Source organism: Leucopleurus acutus, assembly GCF_964270905.1.
Source record: "Leucopleurus acutus genome assembly, chromosome: 17".
Taxonomy (NCBI): Eukaryota; Metazoa; Chordata; class Mammalia; order Artiodactyla; family Delphinidae; genus Leucopleurus; species Leucopleurus acutus.
In genome coordinates, this window is record NC_139159.1 from 59522552 (window position 1) to 59546586 (window position 24035).

Sequence of the window (24035 nt, forward strand, 5' to 3'; positions counted from 1 at the left end):
CAGAACACTATATGACATAAATCACAGCAAGATCCTTTTTGACACACCTCCTAGAGAAATGTGAATAAAACCAAAAATAAAAAAAATGGGACCTAATGAAACTTAAAAGCTTTTGCATACCAAAGGAAACCATAAATAAGATGAAAAGACAACCCTCAAAATGGGAGAAAATATTTGCAAATGAAGGAACTGACAAAGGAATAATCTCCAAAATTTACAAGCAGCTTATGCAGCTCAATACCAAAAAAACAAACAACCCAATCCAAACATGGGCAAAGACCGAAATAGACATTTCTCCAAAGAAGATATACAGATTGCCAACAAATACATGAAAGAATGCTCAACATCACTAATTATTAGAGAAATGAAAATCAAAACTACAATGAGGTATCACCTCACACCAGTCAGAATGGCCATCATCAAAAAAATCTACAAACCATACATGCTGGAGAGGATGTGGAGAAAAGGGAACCCTCTTGCACTGTTGGTGGGAATGTAAATTGATACAGCCACTATGGAGAACTGTATAGAGGTTCCTCAAAAAAACTATGAATAGAACTACCATACGACCCAGCAATCCCACTATTGGGCATATACCCTGACAAAACCATAATTCAAAGAGTCATGTACCACAATGTTCACTGCATCTCTATTTACAATAGCCAGGACATGGAAGCAACCTAAGTGTCCATCAACAGATGAATGGATAAAGAAGATGTGTCATATATATACAGTGGAATATTATTCAGCCATTAAAAAGAAATGAAATTGAATTATTTGTAGTGAGGTGGATAGACCTAGAGCCTGTCACACAGAGTGAAGTTAGAAAGAGAAAAACAAATACTGTATGCTAACACATATATATGGAATCTAAAAAAAAAAAAAAATGTTCTGAAGAACCTAGGGGCAGGACAGGAATAAAGATGCAGACGTAGAGAATGGACTTGAGGACACGGGGAGGGGGAAGGGTAAGCTGGGACGAAGTCAGAGAGTGGCATGGATTTATATATACTACAAATGCAAAATAGATAGCTAGTGGGAAGCAGCCTCATCGCACAGGGAGATCAGCTTGCACAGCATAGGGAGATCAGCTCAGTGTTTTGTAACCACCTAGAGGGGTGGGATAGGGAGGGTGGGAGGGAGATGCAAGAGGAAGGAGATATGGGGATATATGTATATGTATAGCTGATACACTTCATTATAAAGCAGAAACTAACACACAATTGTAAAGCAATTATATGCCAATAAAGGTGTTAAAAAATAAATAATTAAAATAAAATAAAAAGAAGAGTTCCCAGGGAACAGTGTTGTTAGCCCATACTAACATATATCTGAGAATGAGATTTTACATTATAAAATTTTTCAGGACAAATCAGAATTTGATAGTCATAGGATAGAACCATGTTTGGATATCTAAGACAACATTTTTTTTCACCTTCTGTAACACACTTGTTCAAATACAATGTTATCCAATATCAATGTATACTCATAAAATTTCCAGGAGCATCTTGGAAAAGAAGAATTTTCTTTCTATTTTTTATTTTACAAGGGTTCACTTAATTATTCTTTATAGTGTTACTGTGACTCCACTAATGGAACAGCAAAGTGTGTGAGAGAAAATGTAGGAAAAGGAAAGAGAATCACATTTCTCATAGAATGCATTTTTAACTATCTCAGTTTGATGCCATACAGATGAGAAGGGTGGACAAGTAATCAACAACTCCTCCCTTCTTTATGCAGACGAAATGAGGGTTGGAAGTGTATTCAATGCCTGTAATTGTACTATCATCACTGTTAGTTCTCTCAAATTTATTACATCCATTTTTACCATCAGGCGAATTTATACATAAGTGTGAAAATAGCACATGTAAAACAAACTGTGAGAAAAAACTTCTTTTAACAGTCTTTAAAAGATATTAACATGATTGTTCAAATCCATTATCTGAATTATTATCAACTGGTCAAGTTTATATTCTGATCTCTGTTGACACTTGTCACTATACCACCATGAAGCTGCCATGAATGAAAAATCCTACCTCAAACTGGAGAAAAAAAAAATGCCCTTCAAATAAGTCCAGTGGAGAGAAAATTAACGAGCATGAGAGTGAGAAAGAAAAGGCCACAAATAAGCAATACAGTAGGAGACAGCAAATGGCTGAAGCAATAAATCTTTGAATTGTGAATTTAAGTTTGCAGCTTAAATTCACAAAATTTTAGGAATTTTCATCTGATAAAATTATATGGAGTACTTAGTACTGCATACGATGTCCAATTACAGTGTATTCTCTGTTACTTAATAAATTTATTGCTTATAACTGTGTCATGAGTATTTCTTCAGAACCAAAATTTCAAGGTAAAGAGATACGGCACACTGAGATTATTTATAAGTTACTGAATTGCAAAACTGATATACTTTGTACTTAAGGGGAAGAAATTATAAGAATTATTTTTTAAAGCTTTTCATAATTCATTTTTGGAGGACTATTTTAGCTGTTGAACATGTTATGACTATATGGATACATTTTTTTATTGAAGAGAATATGACAATTGATTTTAACTTTTAGAATCTAAATATTGAAGGAAAATTGGAAGCGAAAACACCATTTACTTCCAATGCTTAATTCAATCCTATGACCTAAATAGAATAGGCTGGGATGTTCCTTATCTGGTTAAATATTTTAAAAAATGAGGTATCCTGTGTTTATTAAACTAATCAGAACTTATAAACTTAAATATATAGGCTGAATTCATCCTCCTTTAAAATACTTTCAAATATGAGATTACACGGCTCTCTGTTAAATGAACATATTTTCTGTGTTTTACTATGTTTCTGACTTTCGGCTATTTAATATTTTAAAATAAATTTATTGAAAAGATAGTTTTAGTGCCAAAAGTTAGTCTCTAGCACATGGATCACACTTAAGAGAAAAGCAAAAATGAACATGTAGATGAGTAAACAGTTTGCCAAATAAAATGCCTAAATGGAGACTAATTTTACCCATTAGAAGAACGTTATTTAAAATAAATTCCCTTCAACTGTTTTTTTGGGTTTTTTTTTTTATACGTTCTTGACCATTAACCATGCCATATGCAATACTGTTTTTAAACTTGGGCAAGATAGGCCCCTTCCCTGATCCCTTCGTCTGACCATTCTGTAGCCCACCTCTTGCCCAGGGATGTGCCTGCTCACTTCACCTATGAGATCCTAGACTAATTTCTAGCCCACAATGTGGTAAGAACTGAAATTGGGAGTAAATCTTTCAAACTTCTAGAGTAATTTGAAAGAGTAATTCTGTCTGGTGAATTTCATAATAAAAAAACTTGGAATGTATTTATATGTGCTTTTATTTCATTTTCCTAGAAATTTTTTTTCCCTTTGTAAAAGTATTTCAAGATGAATTAAAAATAAAAACAAATCTTCTATTTTATAGTTTGTTTAAAAAGTACTGTTCCACAACTCATTGGTACCTAGTACCCTGGAATTTCCTGCTACCTGAACCTTCATAGGCCTCTTTTCCAGGTCCACATTCTCAGGGTCAGAACACATGACCCATATGTGCACTCTTAGACCCAGTGGGCAGTGTTTGCAGGGAGGTGTGGCAGCTTGGATGTGTAGCCTGGGAAGTCTACATGTATCGTGAAGGATGGAGCTGAGTTTGGGAATAGAGGGTGGCCAGGTGCAGGCTGGGCCTGGGACCACTTTTCTACACCTTCATGTCCCAACAAGAAAATCACACAAGTCCCAGAATTCTAAATTTAAACTTTTCCTTCTAGGTTGTTATGAAAGTGTATTTGTCAAGGTAGGAGGATGGAACATATTGTATTTAACAATATGTAGCTTAATTTATAACTTTTAATATTTAGATGTTTGATATGTGAGATTCTATCTGTATTCTCACTCTGAGCCTTGTAAATGTCCAGATGAGTGGGCCTGCTGTTGAGAAAGCTAAACTTATTAAAACATATGTTTCAGGTACACTCAAATTTATATCAGCTTCTTCGGTAGATACAAATCCAGTAGGTTCTCTTATCACAGACTCTTAGAGTTCAGAGGAACCTTTGACCTAACTTCAAGTTTGTAAAATCTCTGTTAGCTAGTCAGACAGCTTTTATTTGAACACCTCTAGGAGGTAGGTGCTACCTAGTTCTGTGTAGTCATGCTTACTCAAGGAAAAGAAAGTTATATTTTCAGAAATGTGTAATTGTGTTCTGAGGAAGAAAAGTACGTTTAAGAAACACATTTCTGGTTACAGACAGACAAATATAAAAAAAATCACAGATTTTTCAAAATTAATACAACTCCTCAGAGTGAAGGAATTATAAGAAGTAATGAAATAGAACTACTGTGTAAACTAGGGACAATATGATGACAGGAATGTGAGAAAAGGAAAAATGTAATTTTTTTTCTTCATTTATTCTACCAGCAGCAGAAGCTTAGTCTGTAAAATACAGCTATTTCCACTTGACTATTCATTCAGGTCATAAGACCTCTTTTCATTAACGTATTTGCTCTTTATCTGGTCTTATGTTGCCTACCTAACTTTGGGATCATCCTCAAAAAAAAAAAAATCAATTGTGAACCTATTTCTTTCATTTAATTATCCAATACTTCTCATGTCATCTGCTACTTGATCCAATTCATACAACACAGGATTACAAAAATCACTTAAAAAATTTATTCACCCTGTCTTCCAAAATAAAAGGAAATAGAGACATTATCTGCACTTGATAAGAATTTTGAAAAGCACAGAAAATCCACTAATAAAAATTTTACTAGATCTTTTTGAAGCAACTGAGGTCAAAATTCTTAAAAGAAGGTTTGCAGAAACTGAAGGACTGTGGCATGTTTACAAAGAGGTTCTTGTGATTAGCGAAGAGTTCATTTTTAAGAAAGTGTATGGCTATATTTAAAATATAAAGGGGTTTTCCTCTTAGTACTTAAAATTATATAGTAAATATCATTGCCTTAATTCTTCTTACTTTGAGTTTTGCAAAAACATAATATATATATGATTATGATGTCTGCATCTAAAATGTGTGTGTGTGTGTGTGTGCGCGCGCGCGCGCACGCGCACGCACTCATGTGCTCATCTCATAGTCTTCTGGTTATTTAAACATAATGTATTATCTTTCTTACTCTCTCTTAGCCATCCCACACTCTCACTAAGGGACCAATTTAGATCCAATGATTGAACAGTCTAAAAAGTAATGGTCACAGAATAAAGCTTTAATTTTTATTTCCACTGGAGGTGAAGTACTCAATGTGAACTTTGAATATGATAGTATAGGGAAATCCATTTGGAAACTTGGTATTCTTTTGAAAATAATAATTAATAACCATTCTGTGTTATTAATACAATAATTTATTCTATGAAGAAAATATCAACAGGTATATCAGAATTCATTATTGTCTACATAATTTTTTAACATTAGAATAGATTAAATTATATGGTTCAAACATAATATTATTTTTTTCTTTTAGCATGTGGGACTGTACAGATTACTGTTTAATCCCAATAAATGTACTCTTTTATGCTTACCATTTCTAATGGTTGGGTATTTAAGATAATAATTTTGATATTTTCCTTCTGTGTTTTATTAGATTACTGTAAATTTGTATGTCTATAACCTTTCTGCTTGTAGTTTTGTGATATTAATTATCTCATAGATTCTTTAAGGCAGTGGCTAAAGGAGTATACAGCATCCCTGATCTGGGATATTAGTTGTACAAGATGACATCTATTATTTCATTAGATTCTGAAATGCTAAGTTTTATTTAGTGGTAGATATAGTAAAAAAGATGGTTAAGAAATATTCTTCAGTCAACTGACTAGCTATCCTGCCTTTCCCTGTCCATGCTTTGAAGAATCTAAACCTGAAATCTAGTCCTCTATCTTAAGCAGAAAAAAGGAAAATATGTTCCATCACATACATGTTTTACAGTCTCATTTTTGAAGTACATATAATGTGATCTATCAAATAAACATGTAGAAAAATAGGTCTCAGAATGTGTGAGGATGACTTACAAAATTTGCTATATTATCATTAATGCCCAAGAAACTTCAACTTTTCTAAAATGTCAGATAAAGGAACAAATATATGTATTATTTGGGAAATAATAAATAATAAATTTAAGGAATAAACCAAATTTTGTGTTGTATCATGTGTCACATGCCTATAGGCCCAGGCAGGCAATGCAAGGGTTCTTAGATGCTCAAGTGAAAAACGAGACAAGGTTGAAGGGCCATGAGAACCTATGGGCTCTCTAAAGAGGGCAGAAGAGAGTTCCAGCAAATTTTGCCATGTGATAATCCAGTCCTACTGTTGCCAGTCTGTCGAAAGAAACAATAAATTCAGATTTTTTTATGTGTAATTTTCAATTATTTAAAACACTGTATAGTTGACCCTTGAAGAACATGGGTTTGAACTGCACAGGTCCACTTATACATGGATTTTTTTTCCAATAAATACTACAGTACTACACAATCCATGGTTGGTTGAACCCATGTATGTGGAACTATGGATATGGAGGGCTGACTATGGGATTTGGGCATGTGCAGATTGTGATATATGTGACAGTTCCTGGAAACAATACCCCGTGGATACCAAGGGATGACTGCACTTCCCAAACAACAACCAAAAAACATACTTACTGATCATATTAGTTCTGTGGCTGTCAATTTCTAATACAGTATTACAGTATAATGAAATCCAAACTATCAGGTACAAAACCACAAAGAAATCTAGGAGGAACTATATATAATTTCTGAAAGATATTAGTCTAGTGTGGTGAAATGTCTACCAGGTACATCATCCTGATAAAAATGCTGAGTATTTTTAGGGGGTTGGAGTTACAAATAATTTGAACAACATAAACAAATATGCAGAACATGTAAAGCAATGGCTCTTTGTCCATCATTATCTTAGGAAGCACAATTGTAGTAGTAATTGTAGTAGGCTCAGAGATAGTAGGAATTGTAGTAGGCTCAGAGATAAACAACAAAATTGTGGTTGATCAATGATATCCATGTAGTAGGTGGAGGAGAGAAGTTGAAGTTGAGGTCAAGAATGCATAAAGATAAGTAAGAAGAGAAGGGATTTTCTTTTTTTCCTGAAAAGATAACAACTAAGATGGAATAGTATTGGGTCCACAATGTACATATAAGGTAAATCTTTGGTGTTATTACAGGATTCTGCAATAACAGTACTATGAGAACTTCTTGTAAAATTAAAAAGAAAAGGAAAGGAAAGAGGAGGAGAGGTTTGGAGGCCAGTAGGGATTACAAGTGCAGCCCCTCAGGACTGTATATATTTGCAAACTTTAAAAGCTTCTGCCTGAGGGTCTGGCATCCAATCAGCCTGAAACTAGGTGATCACTGAATTCCTTTCTTTGGAACACTGACAAGTCTTGGCACATGCTGAACAGCAGGGGAAAATCAGGAATAAATAAGGCAGTATATACAACCAAAAAGATTTAAGAGACAACAAAGATCTAGGGCAGGGTTGAATGAGAAGGATCATCACCTACACAAAGTCACTACTTCAAGACTGATAGAGGTAGCAGTTTTGCCTAATATATAGAAACAGACACAGAGAATTAGGCAAAATGAGGTGACAAAATATGCTCCAAACAAAAGAAAAAACAAAACATCAGAAAAAAAAACCTTAATGATATGAAGATAAGTAATTTATCTGGTAAAGAATTCAAAATGATGGTCATAAAAGTGCTCACTGAACTCAGGAGAAGAATGGATGAACACAGTGAGAACTTCAACAAAGAGTTAAAAAAATATAAGAAAGAATCAATCACAGCTAAAGAATGAAATAACATGAGTAACATAAATTAAATGAAAAATACACTAAAGGGAATCAATAGCAGATAAGATGATACAGAAGAAGGATTAGCAATCTGGAAGACAGGGTAATGGAAATCACCCAATCAGAACAAAAAGGGGAAAAAAATTAAATATGGATAGCTTAAGGACAACATCAAGCACAAGAATATTTGCTTTATAGGGATCCCAGAAGTAGAAGAAAGAGAGAATGGGGAACAAATGTATTTGAAGAAATACTGGCTGAAAACCTCCCTATCCTAGAAAGGAAACAGACATCCAGATTCAGGAAGCACAGAGAGTCCCAAACAAGATGACTCCAAAGAGACCTACAAAGAGACACATTATAGGTAAAACGTCAAAAATTAAAGAGAGAGTACTAAAAGCAGTAAGAGGAAACCAACTAGTTAATATAATGGAAGCAATTTTTTCAGCAGAAACTTTGCAGACCAGAATGGAGCAGCATGATATATTCAAAGTGCTGAAACAAAATAAAACAAACAAACAAACAAAAATTTACAACCAAGAATACTGTATCCAGCAAGGTTATCATTCAGAATTGAAAGTGAGATAAAGAGTTTCCCAGACAAGCAAAATCTAAAGGAGTTCACCACCACTAAACTGGCCCTGCAAGAAATGTTAAAGGGACTTCTATAAGTTGAAATGAAATGGCACTAATTAATAAGAAAACACATGAAACTAAAATTCTCACTGGAAAAGGCAAATATATAGTAATGGTAGTGGATCAATCACTTATAAAACCTGTGTGAAGGTTAAATGACGAAAGTTCAAAAAAAAAACCTATACAATAATTAGAGAAGACACAAAATAAAAAGATGTAAAACATGATGTAAAAGACATAAAATGTGGAAGCAGGGAATAAAAATGTAGTATTTGTAGAATGCATTTGAACTTAAGTGACTATCAACATAAAATAAACTTTTCCATATATAAATGGTTATATATGAACCTTATGGTAACCACAAACCAAAAGCCTATAATAGATACAGAGAAAATAAAGACAAAAAAATCCAAACATGATACTAAAGAAAATCATTAAACAATCATCAAACAAACAAAAAAACCCAAGACCTATCTATATACTGCTTATAAGAGACTCACTTCAGATCTAAACACACACAGACCAAAAGTGAAGGAATGAAAAAAAATGTTTCATGCAAACAAAAATAAAAAGAAAGCTGGGGTAGCAGTACTTACATAAGATAAAATATACTTTAAAATAAAGACCGTAACAAAAGACAAAGAAGAGCGTCACATAATGTTAAAGGGATCAATCCAACAAGAGGATATAGCATCTGTAAATATCTATGCACCCAACGTAGGACCACCTAAATATATAAAGCAAACATTAATAGACATAATGGGAGGGGTCCAGAAATCTACATTTTAAAAAGTGCACCAGGTAATTGTGATGCAAAAGACCACATTTTTGAGAAACACCTCACTGATAAAGCCTCTATTGCAAATCAACAGTTATGAAAGGAATACTGAGAGAAAGCATATCATAACCTTTTGAGGTTCATCACAGAAAAAAATATATATACATGCCCTGGACATTTCTTCTTGCCACTACCAGAGGTAGATTATTGGAATGGATAGCCAAGGATTTGGCGGTCAGTTCCTAACATTTCCCTTTTCTCAATTTATGTTCATTCTTTTTGTTCACATTAAAAACCTTTTCAGTATATTAGCTCAACTCTGAGAGCTGTTCATTGCTAACTACTTCACATCAAACCACTGATAAACTCTCAACTACAGATCTTGATGACCAGGTCTTTATTATTGTCTCTGGGATCAATTTCATGATTTTTTTTCCAGTCTATTCTAAAACTCTGTGAGGGCAAAGGTATTTTCCAAAATAAGGCCAATCAGCCACTCTGCAATTTCACCCTAGGTCTCTTTTGCCAATGAGTTCCTTTCTGGAAATGGATTCTAAGTAACTGTGTTTGGATCAAGTACCTTAAGCACCACTGAAGAAAGACTAATAAATATACTATATGCAGGTTGATGATCATAACTAAGGTACTATGCTTCTTCTGTTGGTGATAGTAGGAAGAATCAATGAAAGAAAAAAAAAGTAAAATTTCATACAATTTTATAAAGACCTAATAGGCTAAGTCAAGAAAGAAACATTGAGAACTTACACTTGGAGCACTGTCCTTGGGTCTCCAACTTCGCTCCCGTCACCAATTGTCAAGGTGTCATAGCCAATTTCCAGATCGAATTCTTCAAAATTTATCTGGATAACCTAGCAATAAACAGAAACAAACATCTCAAATATATTTCATTATATAATAAAAGCAAACAAAAATGCACTGTGGACATACTATATATCTATAGATCTATAATTATCTGTATAAGAATTTCAAACTATGGCAGGAGATCATGTGAGACTATTCCTATCAATCATTATAATTATAACAATTTTTATTTACTCTATTGTATCTTCTGTAATAATTTTTCAATGAAATGGCATGGCTTCTGTTTATAGGACACTCTTATTTGAGGAATCTGAATGCAAATCTAATTTAAGAAGGCTTTATAAAAATGTATATGTACCTTAAGAGTGGTTACATTTGCATATATTTTTACAAGCTAGCACAGAAAAACACAGAGTATACTACTTCTATGAAATAGTAAAGCTTAAAAAATGTTAGAGCTAAATTTGAATCTAGATCACTAAATTTAAAGGCATCAGGTTTATTTTTGTGTATCCTTTGGTAACAGAATCCCTCATATATATTATATTTTGCTGGCAAAACTAGGAGCACAATTCTTTGGGAGACACATTATACCATAATAAAAAATTAATATTAATTCTTATCAAAATATACTCATGCATTCATTTATTGTTTATATATCTATGTAAAAATTCATATTTAATTAAATTGCAATTCTTAAATTAGAAACCCAATATAATATTAAAGAATAATAAATCAAGAATCCATATAAGAAAAAATTACATAAATATCATCCTATATATAATCATGGCTTGAGCAAAAAATAATTTATAATAAAGTATTATTCAACATGAGTTAAAGAAAATGAATGGCTGAGATTACCAATAGTACTAGAGAATAAATGAAAAAAAGCTTTAAAATTTTTTAAATTATTATTTAAAAACTAATTTTTATAATTGTTACTTTGGTATCATAAAAAGAAATTCTTAAGAAAATGAGGGATTTCATACCCTGACTCTTTTTAGCTTCGTAACAAAAAAACAAATTTTTGATTATGTCTATTTCTTGATTTTTAAAATCATTTTTTACTAGCATTAATTAAAGCCACTGTTTTGGTCAGGTTTAAATGCAGAATATATAAAAACACTGAATTTTACATGGCTACAATTTAAAAGTAAATGTTTCCCTGTTCTACACTGAGTTAAATATAAGTATTCTCAATTAATAATTGCCTGTTAATAGAGATTAAGTTGTTCCCATTTTTTTGCTATCAAAAGCAACATGGTTACAACCAATCTTAAATATTTTCTGGCTCAAATGTACAAGTACTAGCTTATATATGTACTTATGAGTGCAATTTCTGGATAATAACAAAGCAAAAATTATATTTCATAATATTATGCCATATGATTTGGAAATTATTTTACCAATTTAAATGCCTACAACTTGTGTACATTAGGTTTCATTATTTCTACCAATCTAGAGGGTGTAAAAAATGACTTTTCTTTTGCATTTTCTTCATTAGTAATTAAGTTCTTTTTTCATATGTTTGTCATTTATGTTCTTTTTCAGGCTTTCTGTTTTTTTTTTCTTGACTCAAAGTTATTTTAATTTTCATAGAAACATGTCAATGCTGAAAAAGTTTTCCAATTTATTGTCATATAATTATTCGCTTTCTTTTAGCCTATGTTGTCTGTACTCTTGTCCTATTTCTATTTCTAACATTATATGTCTTCTCTATTTTTGTTTACTATTTTTTATTGTGCTAACTATAATATATATTAAAAAATCAATTTTAGCTATTTTTAAGTGTACAATTCAGTGGCATTAATTATCAATATATTCACAATGCTATGCAACCATCACCATCTTTTTCCAAAAGTTTTCCAAACCAAAACCTTGTTACCATTAAGCCATAACAATAACTCCCCATTTTCCTCTTTCCCCCATCTCCTGGTAACTTCCAACATACTTTCTGTCTCTACAAATTTTCATATTCTAGATATTTTATATAAGTGGAAAAACATAATATTTGCCTTTTTGTGTCTGATTTACTTCACTAAGAAAAGTATTTGAGGTTCATCTACATTATAGCATGTATCAGAACTTCATTCCTTTTTATGGCTGAATAATAGTCCATTGTATGTATACACCTAATTTGGTGTAACCATCACTCTGTTGATGGACACTTAGGGTGTTTCTATCTTTTATCTATGGTGAATATTGCTATTATGATGGTGTAAAAGTACTTATTTGAATCCCTGTTTTCAGAGTGAAATTACTGGGTCATATATTTAACATTTTGAAGAACTGCCAAGCTGCTTTCCAGAGCTTCTGAACATTTTAAATTTCCACCAGCCATTCATAAGGGTTCCAATTTCTCCATATCCTCACCACATGTTATTTTCTGTTTTGTTTTTATCATACCCATTCTGGTAGGTGTAAAGTGGTATCTTACTGTGGATATGATTGTGTCTCTCTAATTAATGATATTGAGCATTTTTTCATGTACTTATTAACCATTTGTGTATCTTCTTTGGTAACTGTCTATTCAAGTCATTTACCCCTTTTTATTTATTTTTCTCTTTTACCCCTTTTTAAATTAAGTCATTTGTTTTATTGTTGTTGAGTTGTAACAGCTCTTTACATATTCTAGATATTAATCCCCTATCAGATATATTAGTTGCAAATATTTTCTCCCATTATGTGAATTGTCTTTCTGCTCTTGTGATAGTGTTCTTTGACACCACAAAGTTTTAATGTAATGAAGTTCAGTTTATCTATTTTTTATTGTTTCCTGTGCTTTTGGTGTCATATTTAAGAAACCATTGCAAAATCCCATATCATATAATTTTTTTTCTATGTTTTCTTCTATGAATTTTATAGTTTAATCTCTTAAATTTAGGTTTTTGATCCATTTTGATTTAACTGTTGTATACAGTGCAAGTAAAGATCAAATTTCATTCTTCTGCATGTGGCTATCCAATTTTACAAGCACCATTTATTGAAACAACTACAGGCAAACCTTGCCTTATTGCACTTTGTTTTATTGTGATTGGCAGATATTGTATTTTTTACAAATTGAAGTTTTGTGGCAAAACTGTGGTCAAGCAAGTCTATCAGCACCATTTTTTAAACAGCATTTGCATACTTTGTGGCTGTGTCATGTTTTGATACTACTCACAATATTTCAAACTTTTTCATTACTATTACATTTATTATGGTGATCTGTGCTCAGTGACTTTTGATGTTTCTTTGTAATGGTTTTGGGGGGCCACAATCCACACCCACATAAGACTGCACACTTAAATGATAAATGTTGTGTGTGTTCTAAGTGCTCCACTGACAGGCTGTTCCCCCATCTTTCTCTATCTCTTCGGGCCTCCCTATTACCTAAGACACAATAATATTGAAATTAGGGCAACTAATGACCCTACAGTGGCTTCTAAGTGTTCAAGTGTAAAGAGGAGTCCCACCTCCCGCACTTTAAATCAAAAGCTAGAAATGATTAAGCTTAGTGAGAAATGCATGCATTTCGAAAGTCGAGACAGGCCGAAAGGTAGGCGTGTTGAATCAGTTGCAAGTTGTAAATGCAAAGAAACTGTTCTTGAAGGAAATTAAAAGTGCTACTCTAGTGAACATATGAATGATAAAAAAGTGAAATAGCCTTACTGCTGATATGGAGGAAGTTTTAGTGGTCTAGAAGGAAGTTCAAACAAGTCACAACGTTCTCTTAAGCAAAAGCCTAATTAGTAAGGCCTTAACTCTCCTCAAATCTATGAAGGCTCAGAGAGGTAAGTAAGCTGCAAAGAAAAGTCTGAAGCTCGCAGAGATTGGTTCATGAGGTTTAAGGAAAAAAAGCCATCTCCATAACATAAAAGTACAAGGTGAACAGCAGAAGCTGCAGCAAGTTACCCAGAAGATCTTGCTAAGAAAAGTAATGAATGTGGCTACACTAATCAACAGATTTTCAGTGTAGACAAAACAGCCTATATTGGAAGAAGACACCATCTAGGACTTTCACAGCTACAGAGAAGTCAATGCCTGACTTCAAATCTTCAAAAGACAGGCTGACTCTCTTGTTAAGGGTATACGTAGTTGACTTGAAGCCAATGCTGATTTACTGTTCTGAAAACCTTAGGAATCTTAAGAATTATGCTAAATCTACTCTGCCTGTGCTCTATAAATGGAACAATAAAGCCTGGAAATAGCACATCTGTTTACAACATAGTTTATGGAATATTTTCAGCCCACTTTTGAGACCTACTGCTCAGGAAAGAAAAAGATTCCTTTAAAAATATGATTGTTTATCGACAATGCACCTGGTCACTCAAGAGCCCTGATGAACCTGTAAAACAAGATTAATGTTGTCATGTCTGCTAAACAACATCCATTCTGCAGCCCATGGATCAAGGAGTAATTCTGACTTTCAAGTCTTATTATTTAATTAACACATTCTGTAAGACTGTATCTGCCATAGATGGTGGTTCCTCTGATGGATCTGGGCAAAGTAAATTAAAACCTTTCTGTAAAGGATTCACCATTCTAGATGCCATTAAGAACATTTGGGATTCATGGGAAGAGCAAAATATCAACATTAATAGAAGTTTGGAAGAAGTTGATTCCAACCCTCATGGAGGACTTTGAGGGGTTCAAAACTTCAGTGGAGGAAGTCACCGCAGCTGTGGTGAAAATAGCAAAAGAATTATAATTAGAAGTGGAGCCTGAAGATGGGACTGAATTGCTGCAATTTCATGGTAAAACTTTTAACAGATGAGAGTTGCTTCTTGTGGATGAGCAAAGAATGTGATGGAATTTCCTCTTGGTGAAGATGCTGTGAAGATTGTTGAAATGACAGCAAAGGATTTAGAATATTATATAAACTTACTTGATAAAGCAGTAGTAGCATTTGAGAGAACTGACTCCTATTTTGAAAGTTCAACTGTGGATAAAATGCTATCAAAGCACAGTGCCTGCTACAGAGAAATCACTGGTGAAAGGGAAGAGTTAATCAATGTGGCAAACTTCATTAATGTTTTATTTTAAGAAATTGCTACAGGGACTCCCCTGGTGGTGCAGTGGTTAGGAATCTGCCTGCCAATGCAGGGGACACGGCTTCGATCCCTGGTCTGGGAGGATCCCACATGCTGCGGAGCAACTAAGCCCGTGCGCCACAACTACTGAGCCTACCTTCTGGAGCCCATGAGCCAGAGCTGCTGAGCCTGTGTGCTACAGCTACTGAAGCCCACACACCTGGAGCCTGTGCTCCCCAACAGGAGAGGCCACCACAATGAGAAGCCTGCACACCGCAGTGAAGAGTAGCCCCCGCTTGCCAGAACTACAGAAAGCCCGTGTGCAGCAACGAAGACCCAATGCAACCAAAAATAAATAAATAAAATTGATTCTTTAAGAAAAAAAAAAAAAAAGAAATTGCTATAGCCACCCCAACCATCAGCACCACCACCCTGATCATTCATCAGCCATCAATATCAAGGAAAGACTCCACCAGCTAAATGATTATGACTCACTGCAGGCTCAGATTATGGTTAGCATTTTTTAAATAGTTTTAATAGTTTTTAGTGTACAGATCTTTTACCTCCTTGGTTAAATTTATTCCTTAGTATTTTATTAGTTTTTAAAAAATTTATTGAAGTACAGTTGATTTACAATGTAGTGTTAATTTCTTCTGTACAGCAAAGTGACTCAGTTATACATATACATATTCTTTTTCATATTCTGTTCCATTATGGTTTATCACAGGATATTGAATATAGTTCCCTGTGCTATACAGTAGGATTTTGTTTATCCATCCTATATATACTAGTTTCCATCTGTTAATCTCAAACTCCCAATCCTTCCCTCCCCTACCTCCCATAAAGTATTTTTTAATTAAGATCTGTACACTGTCTTTTTAGGCACAATGTTGTTGCACACTTAATAGACTACAGTATACTGTAAACATAACTATTATACATACTACAAAAGAATTGTGAGACTCGCTTTATTGTGGTATTCGTTTTATTGTGGTGGTCTAGAACTGAACACACAATTATCTCCAAGGTATGCCTGTATTCTTTCACCATTGAATGTTTTTGGCACCTTTGTCAAAAATTAATTGCTCACAGACGGGTGGGTTTAGTTCTGTGCTCTCTTAGCTTTTGTTTATCTGGGAATATCTTGATTTATCTTTCATCCTTGAAGGAGAGTTTTGACAGACAGATATAGAATTCTTGGTTGACAGTTTTGTTTTCAATGTTTAAAGATATTGTCTCACTTGCTTCTCAGTTTCTTTTTCTTTTTTGAAATCAGCTGTTAATATTTTTTAGGATTTGTTGTACTTAAAGAGTCACTTTTCACCTGCTGCTTTCAAGATTCTCTTTGTTTTTACCTTTCAACCATTTGACTATAATATGTTTAGGTATGGATCACTTTAAGCTTATCTTACATGGATCACTTTAAGCTTATCTTACATAGAGTTTGTTGAGCTTCCTGGATGGGTAGATTCATGTCTCTCTCAAATTTGTGATCTTTCTGGTCATTATTCCTTCAAATATTCTTTCTGTACCATTATTTCTATCTTCTCCTCCTGAGAGTCATAAAATACATTTGTTGGTCCATTTGCTCATATTCCACAGGTCTCTAGGCTCCTTTCACTTTTTTCACCTTTTTTCTTTTCTTTTTCTGTTCTTCAGACTGAATAATTTCAATTGTCCTATCTTCAAGCTTACTAATTCTTTCTTCTGCTGATCAAACCTGCTCTCAAAACCTCTAGGTTTTTAAAATTTCAGTTATTATGGTTTAAAGCTCCAGAATTTCTATTTGGTTTCTTTTTTATAATTTCTCTCTTTATTGATATTCTCATTTTATTCATATATCATTTTCATCATTCCCTTTAATTTTGTCCACGCTGCTTGAGCATAATTAATACAGTTGTTTTAAAACTTTGTCTAATAAGTTCAATGACTCAATGTCTTCAGGGATATTTTCTGTCAATTTATTTTGTTCCTTTCAATGGCCATATTCTCCTGTTTCTTTGCATACTTTGTGATCTCACTGTTGTTTCTGAAAACTATCCATTTGAATATTATAATATGGTAATTCTGGAAATCAGAGTCTCTTCCTTCCCCAGGGTTTGCTGTTCTTGATTTTTGAAGACTTGTGTCCATCCAATGTTTTAACTGGAATTTCTTTAAATTCAAGGAGATTAAAAAAATATCCATTTCAGCATGCTTGGGCTGCTATAACAAAATACCATAAACTGGGTGGCGTATAAACAATAGAAATTTATTTATCACAGTTCTCGAGGCTGGGAAGTCCAAGATCAAGGCGCGGTTGATTCAGTGTACGGTGAGAGAGTTTCCTGGTTCACAGAAGGCCATCTTTTTGTTGTAACCTAACACCAGCAGAAGGGTCTAGGGAGCCCTTTGGGGTCTCTCTTATAAGAACGCTAATCCTACTCATGAGGTCTCCACCCTCAGGACCTCCCAAAGGCCCCACCTCCTAATACCATCACACTGAGCATTCGGATTATGAATTCTGAAGGGACAGAAGCATTCAGATCATAGTAAGACCTCTCCCAGTCTTTGAGGACTGGCTCAGTGATAGGATATTCTTTAATACCTAGCCAGACCATTTATAATTTTGTCTTAGCCTTCACTTGCTGCTTGCATTAAGCCTATAGATCAGATAGTGGTGAAAGCTTAGGGTTTTCTCTGGTCTCCCTCAGCATGTGTCTTGCCATGGGCATGCATGTGACTTTCTAAATTCCACCATATACTGGAGGGCTTTTGCATGTCCTAATTTCCTGAAGAAACTGTTTCTTATTTCTAGTAACTCACTCATGGTGGCTTGTTTTCCTATGTGTTTAGTTATATTTAACAATAAACCCATTTTTATTAGGGCTTCAGCTGTGAGAATCTTGAAGATCTTAAACTGGGTATAATTTCATTCATTTTCTGCTAACTGGATCCAAGGGTTACTACCAAGCTGGTGGCAGTTTAACATCTTGTGAGGCTTTTAGCTAAATACTAAAGTTTCAAGTTCAGCTTCTTCACCTATAGATCCAAAGAGACTGGGCCTCAGTCTTAGTCTCCTAATTCCAGAGACTTATTGCCATTTGCCACAAGGAAAACCAAGCTTTCTTTACATTTCATCTCCAAGCTTTCTTTACATTTCATCTCCTACTTTCATTTCAGTTCATTCTTCTTTTAATTATATACGCATAATTGTACTTGTGTTTGTATGGTATGCATGCATAGTCTTATAGATTTTCTTTATTGTGAACCAACAATGCACTGAAAAATGTGTTTCTTGTATTTCAGTGGGAGGGCCTTTCAGAGTACTTCATCTGTCATCCTTTCAAAAGATTAATGACATGATCCACTTTACCCCAAGCCATTTCACAATAGAGCCATGAGTGCATTGCATTTAAAATTAGGGAACGTCACTTATTAAACGGCTTTAAAAGTCTAATAGGCTAGTAGATACAAACTAAGAATGTAATAAGTGACTGGTTGATTGCTATTTCTATGCCAAACCCTTGATAGTCATTATTGTTTAGTCATGTCTCAAAAAATTTGGATACCCATTTAATGATAGATTTTATTTTGCCTGAATTGTAACTGAGGTTCATGCATGTATATATGCAACAATGAGAACTCGACTTCATTTTAAACTATGTGATGAATTAATTACTAACTAAATCCATACATTTTCAGATAAGCACTTAACCACTGAGCTGTCACTGAAATTTTAGACACTTATAATTCTTGAACAGTTTCAATGACACTGAATCACTGAGAAGTTAAAATAGTCTGACTGAATTTGTAGAACACATTCATTTTAATTTGATTCTTATATGCTTAGTTTAAACGTCATTACTGGACTGGTTCTTCTTTTTTCTTCTTTTTTTTTTTTTGCGGTACACGGGCCTCTCACTGTTGTTGCCTCTCCCGCTGCGGAGCACAGGCTCCGGACGCGCAGGCTCAGCGGCCATGGCTCACGGGCCCAGCCACTCCACGGCATGTGGGATCTTCCCAGACCGGGGCACGAACCCGTGTCTCCTGCATCGGCAGACAGATTCTGAACCACCGCGCCACCAGGGGAGCGCTGGACTGGTTCTTTAGAAGTAAAATTTATGCATAAAAAGAATAAAAACTACTTTGGCCTCAACTGGAGACATTAACATAAGTAAAGCATTACAGTAAAATTCAAAAATGGTACATTGAGATTTTCCAAAAATAAAAAAAAAAAACAGTAGAATGTATAAAAGTAATTTGTAAAAACAAAAACAAAACAACAAAACATTTTTTTCACACAAAAATGTAATAAGTAACATCAGGAGTGTGATGTGCAATTTTCTTTTTCTGGATTCTCCTGTAACATGGAGGAGAAAATATCCACTTTCCATCCCTTTATCTTTGTATAATATGAAAATGAAATGAAAAGGTAATTTAAAAAATCAGTACTCATCAGTGTAATATAACTACTTTCTCTACATATATAGTTGGCAGTAGGGCTGAAACATTTAATAGGAAAATAGGAAGAATATAAAGCATATTAGAAGAGAAAGGAACGTCATATATTTTGCCTTTCGTATTTGTTCCTAATCATTTGTGGGTGGGAAAAAGACCTGCATTTAGGTCATAGGACTGTTGAAGCAAAAGCTGTGATAATAAAATATGCCCCTAAATATAAAATAATTGTCTTGATTTTTTAACCAAATAAGCCATACTCTTGGCTTCCACTTGTAAAGTGCTGATTCCAAATTACTATATGATGTTGCTAATTGAGGGCTATGTTAAAAAATTTAAGCTACTAATGTAATCAATTAACAGTAATCTCATGCATATTAACATTGGCTTTCCAGAAGTGAGAAATCTGTAAATAATATTAAATATTAAATGGTTAGTAGATCCATTTCCCATAAGGCTTAAGACATGGGTTTTCACAAGGTATTTTGATAGAACTGGTATAGAACCTATGTTTCATAATTGTCATTCTCTCCATCATTCACAGAGGGTTTAAAACCATGACTTCTCCATCATTGTTTTATGAAGTCATGTGGAATCCCCATTTATACACTTTGTATCTTTTACCCATGAAATCTGTTTAAATTGGCAAACATTTATATTGTGTGAGTCCTGGGCTCAGTGCCACATATGCACTGCTTCATTTTAACCCTAAAACTATAGGTAGCGTCCATTTATATATTAGTTTGGCCACTCAGAAGCTGAATATCCTCGTGTCTGCAAAATTAGGAGGCTTGGTAGGAAGCATAGTATACTTCCCAGCATGGTTAGATGTTATCTTCCTCATCATTAACTGCAACCAGAGTGTAGGCATGAAACCTAAGCTCCCCGAACCATGGATTCTGGCAGAGGGTGGCAAAAGCAGCAGAAACATCCAGTTTTAGAAGCAACAGTAGTTGTAATATGTAATGGCACTGATGTCCTAGGGCAGCATTATCCAACAGAAAAAAATCTTCCCACAAGTCAGAACCAGAAGCCATATCCGACTATGACAAAGTAAAGTTCTAGTGAGGTAAAATGGGTTCTGCTACATTCCAGGCTGATCAAGGAACTCATCCCCCTTCCATCGAAGGTAGTCTTCACCAGTCTTCTTAACCAGCAGGATATGATATTGATCTATGAACCAATGACTGACCTCTGAAGTTTCAACTATGACAGATATCACATGTATTTGGGATGTGATGATAACTGTCTATTGGCTATAGGCCTCTAGATAATGAGGAACTAAATCTGGATATAATGGAGAAGCCAGCACAATACTTGGAGATACTAGAGTTGTATGTAACTGGCTAAGATTTTTGGTTTTCTCTATTAATGAAGACAGCATTTTTTTCATGTAAACATTTTTCAAAGTGAGTGTAGGGAAAGAACTATGCATCTGGATGAACATTTGATAACAAAACGGGTGGATTGTGGCAGAAACTATTGATTACTTATCCAACAGCCATCGTACTTGTTCACTCTGGACTTTTCTCTTCCGAACAGGACATTGGTTTTGCTCAGCTATGTATCTTTCTGTGTACATTCTTATGCTTTAGGGACTGCTGATCCCAAACCAAGTTCCATGGAATGGCTCCTAATGAGTCTATGCCAATATTAGCAGTTCCATTTCATTTGTCACGGATAAGATTAGATCTTACTATGTCACTTAATTCTGGTCAGTCAGTGGAAGGCGAGGAGCAATCTTCTGGGCATGGGGTGCTTTCGGGAAAATATTTCTTCATGCTCAAATGAACACAAAGAATCAGTCTGCTTTGGAGGTGACTGGATCTGGATGTACTGACTAGAGCTACTGCAACCATCTTGCAATATGTAGTTTAAGGACAAAGCTAACACATGGAGATGCCCAGAGCCAAGAGATGGATGTTTCTACTGTATGTCTGAGACTTGCGTACCTCTGGATAGTATGCTGTGCTAAATAATGCATTTTCTTATTATTTAAACCATATCTTTCCCATACTTAAACTGAAAACATTCTAGTGGATACATCAGTAGATTCAATTCTAAGTTTTACAAAATGCTTTGCCCAGTAATTTGTCTGTGTTTATTTGGCTAAAAGTGATGGGACTAAATTCAATCTCAGACTCCCCTGATGTGACAATCCAAGTGCTCAAACTTCACACTAGTCTGCATTTGCATAGTAAACGTCTGCAACTTAGGAAATACCTTCTGTCTGCCAAATACCTGATATATAATAGCATAACTTCTAAGTAAGTTCTTTGATATTGCACATATGCCTCATGTTTTAAATAGTTATGGCAAGGGAAGATAATTTCTGAAATCTGACAAGTAGCAAACATTGTGTCAATTCCTTGGGGGAAAAATACAGAAAGCATGGATTGGTATAAGCGATTTTATCTTCCATGATAAAGTCTGTATTTTTTTGCCTCAAAATAAATCTGGAAGCTGATGAAATTTCTTAGTATTTCTCCAGTCACAATTCTCTGTATTGGCCAATTTGCACCCATATAACTAGTATTGGAATTAAATGAAGCTTTGATGATATTTAACTAAACAAATTAATGATGCTTTAATATTAATACCAAGCTAATCACATTAGTGAGACAAGATAATAAAGGGTACAGGCAAAGATATGGTTTAAGTCTCTCTCTGTCATGGAACGTTACATTATTTTGGGGAAGTCTCATAACTATAAAAGAGTGTTTATAATTCATAATTCCTAAGGTTGAAGTAGGTATTACATTAGTTTGTAAAACAGAACATACTGTGCTTGATATACAGTAGGCCTTCAATAAATGACAGTTATTATTAGCTAATCATAAAATAAATGTCGACATCTGTTCACAATGGATCTTGAGGATGAAGTTCTATTTCTGGCAACCCCACTGTGATTTAAGGAGGAGAGTTTCTTCCCCAAAATCTATGCTGCTAGAAATTTATCTTTTCTGGAAGAAAATAATATTTTCTCTATTAAGCTCATTTCAGAATGACTATAATTCACTGTTATTAACAAGTATATTTCTTACCAGTGAGGAAATCCAGAATGCATAAATACAAAATATACAAAGTATAAGCTTTGCATACAAAGCTTAAGGTATGTAATGCTATATTACAAAATCAATTTGACATATAATTAAAGAGCTTCCTTATTCATACATGTCTCAGACCTTAGTGATCACAGTCCAATTTGGAGACAAGACATAAACAAGATAAATACAATACCCTGTGTTAAGTACTTTGGGATATGGACACACAGGGTTAACATGGGCAGAGATAAGAGCTGCCCAATCCAATTAAAGAGTAAAATGGAAAGACTTCCCCCAAGAGAAAATCCCCAGGCAGTGCAAAGGAAGGTAAATATGGGAACTGGGGAAGAACACTGTAGAAGAGAGCATAAAAAATGGCACAGTAGAAAGAAATATTCTTTTTGTTTCTGTAATATCAACTGTGAAACAGGAAGTGATTAAAAGGAAGGCTAAAAATGGAGGTAGGAGCTGTATCATGTTAAGGACTTTGAACTTTATCTTATAAATGAGGAGCAGCAAATAATGAGTTTTGAGTGGTGTGCTGACAGGGTTTTATTTGCTTTTCATATGCTCACTTTGGCAGCAGGAACAATCTGTATTTGAAGTGGAGTAGGGCAGTTAGAGAGATCGAGGGACTAAACTTGAGCTGTAAAAGTAGGGATGGAGAAGAGTGGACTCAATCTAGATTTTTTACCCCCCCCGCCAAAAAAAATGATTGTAGTCCTTTTTCCCTTTTTCTCTTTTCATACATATAGAAGCACTAGTCAAAAGCTCACTCAAAAATCGATGCCTCATAGGACTATTTTATCAAATTTTATTGGGTATAGTCTAATTCAGACAAAGCAGAATATTCAACCCGTTTTTCCAAAATATCATGTATTTCAGAATAATCCTAAAATTTTACTGTTTTGTGATATGTATTGTGTATGATATGTATTACATGTGTACATGGAAAATTAGTGTTCAATAACTGTTTAATTAGTAATCATCCTAATTTGCCTATTTTTATAACAAGGTAAATTTACATGAAATTTGTGCAACAAATACTGTAAGATAAAAAAGGTTTAAATATAACACATATAAACCCAACATTTATTTATTTGAAAGTAATCTCATTTTAGAGGAAGAAGTTAATCTCTCATATTCTAGAAGGATTATACACTATAATATTATATATTTTACGACAGAAGATGTATTCCAAGACTCTTGGACTAGACCATTCAAAAATGAGGAGTGCCAGCCTAGGGAATTCTCTAGGTTCATCCACTTTGCTGCCAGAATCAGGTTAATAGTTTCAATTCTTACAAAGGCTCATATTTCAGAGACAGGAGGGGAATCTGGAGACACAGTAAGATACTGATGGAACGATAAAAGCTTTCAGCTTTGTTTATTTTTCTATGCCTTTTGTATTTGTGCACTGCATGCAGTGCACTGTATGTGCACTGTATGCAGTGCACTGCACTGTATTTGTGCAACCCCTTTAGG

At 34.2% G+C, this 24035-nt stretch overlaps 1 protein-coding gene across 3 annotated transcripts in view; it reads right to left on the bottom strand.

Moving 5' to 3' along the window:
* CSMD3 (CUB and Sushi multiple domains 3) overlaps positions 1-24035 on the bottom strand; it is a gene marked incomplete at both ends in the record, with an annotated part of 1083475 nt that overhangs the window by 565263 nt on the left and 494177 nt on the right. For all 3 annotated transcript variants that reach the window (XM_082858355.1, XM_082858354.1, XM_082858353.1), the window contains one exon: positions 9998-10101. In XM_082858355.1, the coding sequence (XP_082714481.1) occupies positions 9998-10101 (104 nt within the window). The remainder of the gene's footprint in view (positions 1-9997; positions 10102-24035) is intronic.